At 40.4% G+C, this 14,183-nt stretch overlaps 1 protein-coding gene across 2 annotated transcripts in view; it reads left to right on the top strand.

Moving 5' to 3' along the window:
* FHOD3 (formin homology 2 domain containing 3) overlaps positions 1 to 14,183 on the top strand; it is a 398,084-nt gene that overhangs the window by 307,196 nt on the left and 76,705 nt on the right. Inside the window, exons 12-13 of one of the 2 annotated variants that reach the window (XM_054381535.1) lie at positions 7,769 to 7,903; positions 11,206 to 11,256. In XM_054381535.1, the coding sequence (XP_054237510.1) occupies positions 7,769 to 7,903; positions 11,206 to 11,256 (186 nt within the window). The remainder of the gene's footprint in view (positions 1 to 7,768; positions 7,904 to 11,205; positions 11,257 to 14,183) is intronic. The other variant, XM_054381537.1, reaches the window with a different exon arrangement.

The raw sequence follows: 14,183 nt of genomic DNA, 5'->3' as shown, positions 1-14,183 counted from the left end.
GACTGCTTTGATCCATAAATATACTACTCCCACTCCTCATGATTTAAATCATCAAGTAAGTATCCTCCAGTTCCTAAAAGGGAAAAAAAATAATATTATCAATCTCAATTTCTTAACCTCATAGATTTTGGTGACAAAGGGAAGAGCAAGACGTGGCTGGAACACCAGGGGGAAAAGAAAAAAGAAAGAAAAAAAAAAGGAAAAAAAGGCAAAAAAAAGCACATTTTTCTCTACGTACAAGTTATGGCCTTGCCTGGAGAAAAAAAGGTGTTATAAGCCTCCTCTATATTTCCATACCTTATGCTCACACCTAAGATATTTCTGTTTAGCCAAAGATTGTCTTCTCAGACTCTGAGTCTAAGCTTTCCATCCTCTCATAGTCTTGTTGGTGAAGTGTATGTATCTTGTTCATGGCCTTAGTTAGAGGAGATTCTGAAGAAGTGTAGCTTCTAAGGCAAGAGCTCCTGAATTCAGCACCAGCTTTTATTTGTTTCATTGCCAGAAAAATATCCCACTGGTGTGTCTGCCAATATGGATTTCTTCTGATGCATTGGCCAGGAGGCAGTTCCCACCGGGCTTGATAGTCAAACAGTAGAGCAGTTAGCCTAGCTGTGAAAGCTGCCTTTCCAGTGCACTGAGTACCAAGGGAACAGGAGTTCCTGGGTTCCCATTCTCTTGCCTCTTCCTCTTAAATCAAATGCCAGAAAGTTCAGCTTGCAACCCTCCACTTGTGGATCCTCTTGGCCATTCACTGTGAACAGCCTTTACCTCTGGCTAGTCCTTCTGAAGTTATTTCAAATGCCCAAGCTCGGGAAAGGTCTGCTGTGGTGTTGGCAAAATATTTCTGTTTGATGCACTCTTCAACTTTTCAGATCATTAGAAAATAGACTTAAGAAAGATGAAATGTTCTTCATATCCTTTGATTTGTTTTCCATCTTAGTTACATTATAATGTACAGTATGATTTGTTTTCCATCTTAGTTACATTATAATGTACAGTACTACATTGCCCTCGGCTTCCATGATGCAGGGTTTTAAATATTGAGTGTTCATCTCCACATTCTTGCCTATCTGTTAAGGGAAATGTACCTTCGAGTATTTATTTTTACAAGAGTGTCTACACAGACACTGAGATTAACATGACTGAATAGTAGGTGAGATTTATCTGCTGATTTTAAATGCTATACTAGACGTGTAAACATAAAGTGTAACAGAAGACTGCAAATACTCTTCTTTTTTTTTTTTTTTTTGAGTTTTATTCCTTCCTCGGGTATCTTTAAAAGCAAACCAAAACAGAACTACTTGAGAGTGCTAAACAGTTTTTCAGTTACACTTTACTAAAATTAAAGGCCCCTGTAACTGACAAGCCCAGTGAGGTGATGCTGGTTGAAGATTCTTGACAGGTTCTCGTTCTTTTCTATATTTTTTAGCCATCTATTGCTAATCTGCACTCTAGAGTTGCCTTATTCCAGCCGTTAAACACTGAGGAAAACTAAGAAACTTCAGAAACAAAACTCACTGTACAGGCTACAAAGACATTGCTCTCTCAAGCTCCTCTCTCCTTAGTTTTCTATTCTTTCTGCTTCTACCATTTTTGTGTGTATGTTTTAATATGTACTTCTCTGTACCCAGAGCCTGGGGCCATTTTTTCCTGTGGCAAATGCCAACCACGTCTTTCACTCTAAATAACATAATGAGGAAGGAATAGCTTGGTAGCTGGTAATAGTGGCCCAGGGCAAAAAACCTCAGCTTTATTGCTGAGATTTTAAGTAATCTTAGGAATTACTTGGGAAGCAGTGTTGGCTTACAATGTTTCAGCTGCTAGCTGAACTACTGTGTAAGCAGTATGCTTGATTGCAGCTTTGTAGGCTTCATCATAGGGCATATGTTCAAACAGAAGGCCTGAGGCAGGTTATGGTTTCCTAGGGCAATGTGTTACTGTCTGAACATACAGTGTGCAGTGCTGATGCTCAGGAGCAAGTACCTTAGCCTGAGTCTGTGAGGGAGCTCTGCAAGCTGCCCTACTCACATGAGGATGAGAGAATCTATTTGCAATCTCTTTTTTCTCTTTCTAAGCTAGAAAGAGGATTTACTTTGTTAAAGCCAGAAGACAGAGTTACTTAAGACCTGAGTAGGATATGCCAACTCTTGTTCCCTGTCTTGCTTGCTGGACCAGGAGCACTTTTGAAAAAGGGGTAGCCAGTGCTTCCTTATTAAGGTTAATAATGATTCTGGCCCTTCTTATATTAAAGAATCCTGAGTGTTAACCTTATGACCTAAAGGGATTTCCTCTCATCTGTAAGTCATCTGTTAATTTTTTAGCTCCAAAAATACACATTTCTCTTTTGTGTTCTTGCTATACATCATAGAATCATAGGATCATTTTGGTTGGAAAAGATCTTTAAGATCGAGCCAAACTATTATATAACTCTACCAAGTCTGGTGCTAAACCATCTCTCCTAGCACCACATCTCTGCGTCCAGGAGTGCTGATTCAACCACCTACTTGGGGAGCCTATTCCAGCCTTTGATAACCCTTTCACTGAAGAATTTTCTTCCAATATCCAATCTAAACCTCCCCTAGTGCAACTTGAGGCTGTTTCCTCTTGTCCTATCACTTGTAACTAGGGAGAAGAGACTAACACCCACCTCACTCCAACCTCTTTTTGGGTAGTTGCAGAGAGCAATAAGGTCTCCCCTCAGACTCCTTTTCTCCAAACTAAACAATCCCAGTTTCCTCAGCTGCTCCTCATAAGACCTGTTCTCCAGACCCTTCACCAGCTTCCTTTCCCTTCTCTGGACCTGCTCCAGCAGCAAAATGTCTTGTAGTGAAGGCTCTAAACTTTAACATAGTACTCAAGGTGTGAGGCTCATCAGTGCTGAGTACAGTGGGACAGTCACTTCCCTGATCCTGCTGGTCACACTATGCTGTTGGTCGTCTTGGCCACCTGAGCACACTGCTGGTTCCTATTCAACCAGCTGTCAGCACCTACATTGAGATCCGTTTATGTTTAACAATTCTAAAAATTCGACTAAGGAAGGAAAAAGCAGCCACTAAGAGTACTATTTCAAAGTTAATATGAATGAGGAGTGTTCAAAGCTGATAACTGCAATCTTGTTGTAGTGGTGGGGGAGCAAGACAAATAATTTCTTCAATTTTCAACAAGTTTAGGGTAATTCTGGTCACAATATACAGTCTGTGTTGGAGTATTGTGAGAAAACTGCAAATACTTGCCAAAAAGTGTGAGATACCTTGTGTCTGCCTGGTTACTAATTCATTGCTTTGTTAAATGCAGTAGCAGGTCAGTCAGGTCATCTGAATTTTTATTCAGAAGATTTTTTTGTTGTTATTCTTTACTCCTTTCTATCTTTTTTTTCCAACAAGATAATTAATTAATGACCTCTTTGGCCCCACGTCCTAATGCCATGAAGTAGAGCTATATATGCAATCACCGGACTCAGACATATTCTGGCTGTGTGTTTTCATAATAATACAGCTTGTTTAGCTTTTGCTGGTTTTAACAACAGCCAGAAGAAAGCTTTTTGTAACATTCTTTGTAATATTAACAGTCTCAGCATTTGGTGTGAGATATGGTCTTCACTGAGGGAAGCTGTTTCTAGTCAAGTGGGCTGGACTCTGCAGGGTCTAACCACTATTGTCCTGGGTTAACACAGCCTCCTCTCACAAGTCCCCCTGCCCCCACACAGACAGGAGGGAAACTAACACCAAAATAAAGCTCTAGTGTGAGATAAGGACTTTAATGAGATGTATAATTAGTTCAGCCTGTTTCTCAGAAAAGCAGAAGCAGCAGCAGAAGCCTGCAATGAAATGGTTCCCCCCACCCAAGCACACAGCAGCCAGCCCAGCACAGAAGACCATCACCCCAAACCCAGAAACTGGAAGAAGCAACCAGAAAAGGAAGCCTCTTGTGTTGCAATCTGAACTTCAAGGCCCATGAAACTTTGCTTCAGGCAGCACTTTGATTTTAAATCTGGCGCAACAGCAGCATGCTGTTGAATACACATCAATAGATTCACCTCAACTCATGACCACTATGCAAGCACTAACTCAGCAATATCAGTGCCGTTTCTTTGCCTGGCCTTTTCTAAATGTGACTGAAAACTCAATGCTGACTATTTGTATTTTAAGAAGGCAATGTCACACAAAGAGTCAGCTGGTCATATTCCTCTTTGTTTCATGATGACCTGTTTCAACAGAGCCATCTCACAGCTTTGACTGTTTCATGCAATAAAGTGTGGAGGCAATGTGGCAGCCCAGAAATGACTGTTTGCAGCAAAGGAGTCAGGTATGTCAGTGCTCACTAGCTACAGCCTGTAACTCAGCCAAAATATGGACTCACAAAATAACCAGTGGAAAGTACAAAGTTTGGGCTAGTTATTGTTGATTTGATTATTTTCCAAGGCATGGTAAACTTACATGGCACATGGATGTTCAGGTTCAGTTTCTTAGACACTGACTTTTTTATGGCTCTGGATCTTTTATTTTGATTGTGAGGCTGCTGTCCATACCATACAGCTGCAGGTTTCAGACCGGTCAGCAATGCCAGCCAGACTGTGCTAGATCAAACCCCCGAACAAGGAGTTTTGGCATATGAGGACATTTTGCTACCAGGGTCAGGTTAGAATCCTGTCTGCGGGACTAAGCTGTGCATCTCCAGTGTTACTCCCCTATAAGCCCTTGGCTAAGAATGTGTGTGTCCCAAAATAGCTTAGTCAGACCTGAAGATTCCCGGCCTGCTAGACTCAGTCTATCAGCATCACCCCATGCTTCCCCTTAATTTTCCTTCAGGTTTCATAAAGTTACAACTTTGACTCCAAACAGAGTTTGCAGGGTTTGGGGCAGCTGGATAGCAAGCTGAATGCACAGGATGGATAGGAGCACAGACTTGATAGGGACCGTCTTTTCGCTCTCTCTTCCAGTTTATTTCCAGATGTTGTTATGTGGAGACATTGTCCAGTTCTCCCTTGTCAAGTGCAATTTCTGATGATTTATCCAAACTTACTGCCATGGGTTTTTATGCTACCAAAAGGATGGAGCTCTGGCTTTGGCATCTTAGTACAGTGGTGCTACTGTTTCTGCTGAGAGATTTCTCTTTGCAGCATGCACTGAGAGGTCAAAAGTTAAAATAAGTTTAAAATACTTGCAAGGAGAATTCACCAGGCATTCTTGACTGTGAGGCTTTGGGGATTATTTCCTTATCCCTTTTTCTTAGTGCTGAGGTGTATTAGAGATTTTTATGGTTTTGATCATGATCCAACATTGATACTGTAGCTCTGGAGGAGTGCCAGCAGGGAAGATTACAGAATATCACGTTTTATACTATCTTATGTAATGTTTATGTGGGTGGGATATGACATATTGAAATTCAATTTATTGAAATTTTGAAATTATATTCCTACTGCCCTGCTGCCAGTGGAACTGGAGTAGCTATGTTTCATGGTGTTCCTGCTTACACAGACAGACAATCAGGAAAGACAGATTTGCAGTAATGTTTTCATCTTCTTCTGCACCTATTTCACTGTTGAACTGGTGCCATTATTCTAAACACCTGCATCTGCAGCCACAACTCTGTAAATAAATAAGAGAAAGGGTATGAGTTCTTAAAAATAATTAACATTTTTTCAGGTTTGTATTGCTGGTTTGGGAATGTTCCTTAGGGCTTAGTTTCTTTTCAGAAAAGGCAATATCTATTGCTCTCATTAATACTTTTCAACTGCAAAACTTGTGTTCCAACAATGCGCAGAAATCACTCTTCATGACCTATGTCTTTTCTGATTTTATCAGTCAAATACAATTCGTGTGGATATATGTACATCTGTATAAAGGTACTCTGTACAACAGAGATTTTTCCTCTCTAAGGGACGGAAAGAAAAACACATTTACTCTGAGTTCACTTTATTGCCATGTGCCACTCTGGGGGTAAGGTGTGAGAGCAGGTACTTTCCTAGCCAAAATAGTACGTGCAGTAAAAAAACCCAAACAAACAACTTGATGGCAAGGCCAAACTATAAGTGAATATAAACACAGTTTTTTCAATGTGTATTTGGTGCTGAAAGATGTTTCATAGATTCATAGATTCATGAAATGATTTGGGTTGGAGGGGACCTTAAAGATCATATAGTTCCAGTCCCCCTGGGGACACCTTTCCCTAGACCAGGTTGCTCAAGACCTCATTCAACCTGGCCTTGAACACCTCCAGGGAGGGGGCATCCTGGGCAACCTGTTCCAATGTCTCACCACCCTTACTCTAAAGAATTTCTTCCTAATATCTAGTGTAAATCTGCCCTCCTCAAGCTTAAATCCATTTCCTCTCATCCTACCACAACAAGGCCTTGTAAAAAGTCCCTTCCTGGCTTTTTTGTAAGCCCCCTTCAAGTCCTAGAAAGCTGCTGTAAGGTCTCCCTGGAGCCTTCTTTTCTCCAGGCTGACCAGCCCGAGCTCCTTCAGCCTGTTTCCATAGGGGAGATGCTCCAGCTCATCTTCATGGCCCTCCTTTGGACCCATTCCAGCAGTTTGATGTGCTTCTGGTGCTGGGGGCACCAGAACTGGACACAGTACTCCAGGTGGAGTCTTATGAGAGCACTTCCCTCATTCTGCTGGTCACACTTCTGTAGATGTAGCCCAGGATACAGTTGGCCAACTGGGCTGCAAGCACACAGCACTGGCTCATGTTGAGTTTTTCATCAACTGACACCCCCAAGTTCTTCTTCTCAACACTGCTGTTGAGCCATTCCTCGCCCAGCCTATGTTTGTCCTTAGAATTGCCCCCACCCAGGTGAGGTGTTTCACCTCAAATAAAAAAATCATTTGAGAAGTCTTTACTGTAGAAGCTGACACTTCTGACACCAAAAAACAAAGAAAAGAAAAAAAAATGTTTTTTTGCCTGGGCATTACTCACATTTCCTCATGCACCTCAGCAGATTCCTGAACAGCTAGAGGTTTGATATGCATTGCTGGTGAGGATACAGAGCCTTCTGCGTTATGGTAACTTACTGCAGAGCATTTAATTCATATATAGGGTCAGAGAAGTGTGGAGAAAGTTTTTTTCGGACTAATTCTTGCTTAGCCATAAAGTTGGTGGTAGTAAACTGTTCTTTTTGTTCACTGTGGACAGAACAAGAATGATTGCATCTAAATGGCTAGACAGCAGAGAAGCTTTTCTTGCTGACAGGGGTAGTTAAGCAGTAGATGGATGTAGTACATCCATCTTTTAAGGACTTCTAAGGCATCAAGAATGCATCACATGCAGCAAGGAAATCATGATATAAAGGAAATAAAGAGCATTTAAAGTCTAAAGGGCAGTTCTGACATCTTTGTTTTTTTCTCCAAAGGATTCTCAGGTGTATGTGACATATATTTTTAACATTACTACCTAACACGTTTGGAAATTATTCCTTAAAATACCAAAAATTCCTTACAGGATTCAGCTTTTCAATTAACAGGATTATACAGTAAAAAAAAATATATATTTCTATAATATGGCAGTGAAATAGACTGAATAATTCTTACATGTACTTTATTTGTGCTTAGAAATTTGTCAATTTGAGAAGCCTACCCTATTTGTAATTTTTAAGCTCATCACAGTATCTAAAATCAATTTATTAGACACTTAGCCAGCATCCGTACATAAATATTGCCATCTCCTTTCCTGGTTGGGATTATGTTACTTGCCTAATGATTGCTGCTTATTTTTTGCCACTGTAATCAATAAAAGTGACACAGACTAATCTGGTCTTCCTTCTCTGCAGGCCAGCTTTGGGTGGTCTCCTTACATCATCTTTTCGGCAGCACCAGGAGTCTTTGGCAGCAGAAAGAGAAAGACGACGTCAAGAGAGAGAAGAAAGGTTGCAAAGGATAGAACGTGAAGAAAGAAACAAATTCAAGTAGGAACCAAGTCTGTTCTCAGTCTGTTGCTTTAGTGTGTGGTGGATTTGTAAATCATTGAGACGTCCAACAGCAAAATAATCGGATTAATGTGTAGTCTTGCGTGTCTCTTAAGATACCTTTCTTGATCAAAGTATCTTAAGAACTAATACACTAAACATACCAGGAGGAATTTTGACATTTAACAAACCAACATTATTTTAAGACAGCTATGGATTGCCAATTATACTCTTTGGATAGTGGCAGAGGCCACCTTTTATTAGCTAATATACTCCTCACAGTATCTATCTCAGTGAAGCTTGGGGTTTGAAGATGAAATAGTGAGAGGAAGGTATGAAGAAGGGAAGAAGAGACAGCACTGAAACATCTTTTTGCATTTCTGTTCTTCAAAGCAGGAGGTGTGGTAGTTGTTTTTAAAATTACTTTTTCCTGCATTTCTGAATACATGTCTCTTCCTCCTAGAAACAGCAACTGGCAGAAAGTAATTATCAAAATTACTGCTCAAACTATGGCCAGACAAAGGCCCAGCTGAATACAGGACTCTCTGTTTTCACATCTGAGAACATGTGTGCTGTGGGATCCCAGAATGTGATGCCTGAGGACAGAAAGAGGAAAGCTCTTTCCCCCTGTTAAATCCGTGCCTGGAATTCCCAGCACAGGCATTAGCAAAGACTACAGTGGGCTTAGGATGGATAAGGAGTTCATATCTGAAATGGTTTACCTGCTGTCTGAAGAGTGTACACTAAGAAACCTATTTGTTACCTCATAAACAGCAGTGAAAAATAAACATATTTTTAGTAGTTTGAAGATACAATCTACTGATGTAAAGAATGGTAGCATAAATGTTTTGTGGCCTTAGACCTGGTGTGGAAAAGATGACACTGGGTTTTTGTGTGAGCCTGTGTATTAGTATGCAGGATTGTTTTCACCATAATCAGCTCTTTAGTAAGAAGAGGAAATGATTTGATACTGGTAGTTGGTTGGTTGGTTGAGACAATCTCCTGGCTCCAGAAGATAGCTAGTTTAGAGGAAAATGAGAGGCAGAGGGCAGGTGGAAGAGCACTATAATAGGATCTTTGGCAGCCAACAGCTGCCCAAGTTCTCCTGAAACAGAAACAATCAAGTCTCAATCTTCAAACCACTTCCAAAAACTCTCCCTCTAAGTGGTATCCCCAGACTGCAGCAGGCTGCTGTGGACAGCTAACATGATCTTTCAGAAAGGAAACTCCCAGACCAGAAAAGCCACCAGGACATTTGGCAACTTGACGTGTTTGAATCACAGATCTGCACATTTCACTAGAGGTTGGCTGCAACAGTTATTCTGGCACTAGCAGAGCTTCCTTAAAGTAAGACAAAACATTTGCTTAAAAATACACACCTTTATCCCATTAGTCCAGAGTCAGAAGCAGGTTAACTGAACATCATGGTTGTGTTGCATATTTAAGATGACAGTTTTTTCCATGCCTGTTTGAGTTCTCTGGTCATCCAGAAATTATAACTTCTATTTGACTAGAGGGTTTCCAAAGTCCTTTGCAGATAGACAGCATCCCACAGTTGGTTAAACTGTCTGGCAGGAGGAGGACAAAGCCCCAGCAGAGTCATGGACATTTTCATAAGAGTTCTTCAGATTACTTTATCATATCATCAGTCTGGCTAGAAACTCAGTCTCCAAAGATGTATTTTTGGTTAAAAATAGCACTTGCAACTCACAGCCTTTAAACTTGTGAGCAGCGCTGGCTTTGCCATCATGACTCATTTGTTATCTCACTCTTTCCAGCTCTGCCTCGAGAACATTGCACTGGGTTCTGGCACCATTATTGACAAATTGAGGATAATTTAAAGGAAAGCATCACCAGTCATGAAAGAGCTTGCTTGTAAGAGAGGTGTTAAAAAGCTTCATAAACAATTGCTAGTAAAAAGAATGCTTTATATGATGAACATTTTTCTCATTAGAAGGACTGTTATACCCATTGCATACATAGAACAACATATTCTAAAATACAAGGGTTATTCTTCAGCTGTAGGGAAGGGTAAAAGTTTGTCAGAGGGGGAAGAGTAATGTTAAGATTTCTCAGCTGAAAAATTCCTACTTCCCCCCCCCCTCCTCCCCCCTTGGAGTTATTCCCGTAGCTATTCTAATTCCAATGAATACTCCGAAAGTATCATAGAAGCGTAACCAGTACAGGGATTCAAAGGATGTGAAGATAGCCTGAAACAGTAATGTGTGTTCCCTGTTCATGGACTTTTGATAAACATTTGCAAGCTGATGTTTGGTAGCTATTAGTATAATAGATGATGAGTAATTCATTTGATGATACAATACAAAAAAGAAAAAATAAGTGTTTTATTTGTAAATGGATCAGTTCTGAAAGTCTTCTGGTATTCATGGATTATGCTGTGGAAGAATCTAACAGATAAGGTGAAAGTCTCATCAGATTTGCTCACCAGATTCAACAAAATATTAAAAATATATTGTAAAGAACTATCTTAGTGAGATATTGAGGCAGGCTGGATGTTCACTGTGTTCTGCTGTGCTCCAAATTAAATTTGCTTCCGTATTTGTGGATGTGACAGGCCTGCCTGATATCATGGTACTCAGGTGTCCAGCAAAGTTGACTTGGGAAAACCTAAATGTGTGAGTTACTTGAGGAGCTGTGGAAGGGCAGCTGAGACAAAGGATGGTTTGTATCTAAAGCTCGGTGAAGAATAAAGAGGTGAATGGTTGTTACCTGTCCAGTGATCCTGCATGTGCCTTGTCAGAAAGAAGATTTGTGCTCAGTACTTCCAGTCTACTGTCCCACTTCCATCTATGGCCAACTAAAACATATTAAGGAAAGGTATATGAGAGAGCTGATAGGGTAGGCTTCCTGCTTTGGTGTAGCCTGCCAGGTGCCACCATCACTGTTTCAGAGCATTCTCGTTGAAGCAAATGAGGATAGTTTCTTAGCCACTAATGTGCCTGCTCATTGTGAATTCTAATTACAGATACTGTTTTCAGATGTGCTTAAAGTCCTTCACTTTTGAGGTTTTTGTGTTTTGTTTTATTTTTATAATTACTTGTAGTGACCTTCCATACTACATGTTTGGTGTACGCATACCTATGATATGTGCATGGACAAGTGTACACACACACACTTTTCACCCCATCTTACAAAAAGACAAACTATTGATTTTTATCAACAACAGCCTTCATTGTCTCTGATCAGTTTGTTTCTGCTGCTCTTGGTTTCTCCTACTGTACTCATGCTTCTGGTACTTGCCTTCTGGTTTCCTCTGAAATTTTCTGCAATTCTCTTTTTAGCCGTGACTATTTAGACAAAAGAGAAGAGCTGAGACATGCAAGAGAAGAGAGGTTTGTATCTAATGCATCCGTCCTTCCCTTTGGTGGTTTGTGCTTCTTTGCTGTGTTTTCACTCTGCATACTGGAAACACTTTTGGACCAAAAGATTTGTATAAGAAGTGTTGCTTCATTAAAGAAGAGAATGAAATCCAGCTGTGAGCGCAGCAATAAATGAAGAGCAGTGGAATGCATAAGAATGATTGATGATCTATCTTTTATCTGTTTGTGTGGGAAATAAGTTTACTCCATTTGCCTCAGAAATTTGCCCAAATGTAGTGTAGTTCTAAGTGGAATAAGCCTGTCTTGTTCACCCAGGGGGGCCCAAGTGGGACCCCCCCACACCAAGCTTTCTGGAGGGCCAGAAAAGGCAACTGAGGATAAAGGAAATTGGGGTCACAAGCATTGCAAAACTGCAGTCACAAGCAGAAGGAAATGGTTCTAATCAACTCCCAGCATATTGTATCTTTCAGGGCCAAGTTTTCTTTACCAATCTCTCTAAATATCAGCAAGTAAATTGCACAGATCAGCGGTGTTTATTGTTAGGGCATTGTTTTATTTAAATAGCATATTTAAAGGAACTGAGGATTTGGGTGTTGGGTTTGTGTGTGTTTGTTTTATTGTTTTTTCTTTCTTTTTTTAAGTTCAATTAAGAAATTTAGAACCTCTCTACTAGGTTGGGAGCTATGTGCTTATGAGAGAGCGTTTTTCAAGGATTACTCAACTAATGACTTCTTCCTTTCAGTAGTTTCATCTGTACCTCCACTAGGAATTACACCCTGAAGGAAGTACTCGTTTTTACCTAGAAATTTTGAACGTTACTGAACAAGTACTGAAGATTACTAAACTGGTGAAGAATCATGCATATTGGTTCAGTTCCACTTTTACGGCCCTGCAGAGGTTACTCTCTGGAGGTCCTTTTGAGCTGTCGAGAACTGCAGTTCCATTATCAAAGTATGAAAGCAGCCATCTCAGAAATCATTGTGTCGCTGCATTTTGGTTTTGGTTGGGCTTTGTTGTTTGAGTTTTTTCACAGAATTATCATACAGGAGACACTTAATTCTGCAGGCTGAAGTCTGAACTGTTGTGCCTGAAGCAGCAAATACTAAAAAAATTATTTTGACATCTCAGAGTAAGAAAATGTAGATGGGCTTTCCTTTGTCCTTCCAGCCAAATTACAGTTACAACAATTGTACAAGTACAATTACAAACAGTTTAAAGCATTTTCTGAAATGAAACCCATCTGAACACACAAGCATCACACACTGATCTTAGCTGAGTAAAACCTTTTACAGAAAGTGTGCTCATCAGCAAGATTTTAAACAAATCAGCTCTCCAGAATTTTGAGTTGTAAAGAAACATGCCAAGTAGACTGGATTATTTTTGGAGAAGTGTTCACCAACAGAGCATCACTGCTGTGCAATCTAAGACAATTTCACTGGCTATTAGGAATGTGTCTTTGTCCTGAGGGGTCTTTTAAGACTGAAAGATTAAACTATCAATTCTTCCTCATAAAGAGGGAAGGCAGCACATAAATATCACAGAACACTTCTGCAACTGAAGTTTGCACCAGTAGTCCATTACATTGGCCTTCTGTTCTAACAAACGCCTTGGCACAAATGAAGTTTCATTTCCTATAGCAAGTTGCCCATTGACTTGTTTGAAGAGAATGCAAGGCCTGTAAGAAAATACTATAGCCACGGTACTGTAATCCTACTTAAAATCTGGATTGTGCATTACCCCCATATCACTTTGAAAAAGTAGAAAGATAATCTTGATCACATAGGTAAGGCTCTGTTAAAAACACTGTTTTCTCTAGATTCTGTCAGCTCTTTGGAGTGTTTTGTGCACTCCCATGTCAACCTGTAACTCCAGAGACAGACACACACTTCTCCAGTGGCTCTGGGGTGGCCTCACTATGAGGGAGAAAGATTCCTGCAGTTTCAAGGGATGTGAGTTTAACTCAGGACCATTCGTTTCATGTATTCTTGCTGCTCCATGATTTGAGACCTTTTTTATGTTGCTCAAATGGGTATTTTCCAGTGGCAATTTAAAAATAAACCAAGGAAAGGTCAGCTCCCAAGCCCTCTCTAGTGTGATTTACAGCTCAAATACTCTGTACCTTGGGACTTTATTGGCATACAAATATTTTAAATTGCCCTCAGGGCATTGCTTAGAGACCTAGATGATTTGCAATGGTAGTTTCATCTGCATTAAGATGATAAGTGGAATGCAGCATTTATAAGGGATACCAAATGGAGAGCCTACAGACTTTTGGCTCTTTGTAGCAAAGAGTCAGCTTAGGCATGAAGATGTCTGCAGACTGCCATGGTTTAAAGGAACAAGAAATAACCTAATTCAATGTCATTTATCAAGTGCAAAGTGTTAATAACCAATTCTTGAATGATTTTAATTTCTTGGTTAAATCGCTGTATCTGCTTCTTAGGCTTCCCATTTGATAACTAGCTATGCTGATGTGCTGCCATGATAGTTGCTCTTCTCGCTCCCTTTCATTTTTCCTGTATAATGAACACAGACAGTTTGAGAAGGCACATCTTGATCAAAGTCCTCTCCTTTTCTGGGTCGCTGTGCAGCACGCAGTTACAGAAGCTAAAATGTTGAAGGAACTGGAAAAGAGCTGAGGACAATAAACCATTGTAGCTCCCCGCCTCTTGTAGGAAGATCCATCCAGATCGTTTTTTGTGGCCTGCTGGAAAGCTGCAAAACCCTCCTCAGCAGCAGCCAGCTGGGCTGTACCTGCTTAAGCTAAATGTTCAATTTGAATGGCTCGCCCTGAGTCTGAAGCCCCACCTGCTCTGCTTGTGAGGAGGTGGAAAACTCAACATGTAAGTGACCAACATTAGAAGAAAGACTGGCTTTATGAACTGTAAAAAAACATTATGCTAATGCCAGCAAAAGACTTTCTCCTCTTTTGAAAAGGC

Source organism: Indicator indicator, chromosome 6, assembly GCF_027791375.1.
Source record: "Indicator indicator isolate 239-I01 chromosome 6, UM_Iind_1.1, whole genome shotgun sequence".
Classification (NCBI taxonomy): Eukaryota; Metazoa; Chordata; class Aves; order Piciformes; family Indicatoridae; genus Indicator; species Indicator indicator.
The sequence above is the reverse complement of the archived record's forward strand: the minus strand, read 5'-3'. Positions and strand labels throughout refer to the sequence as shown.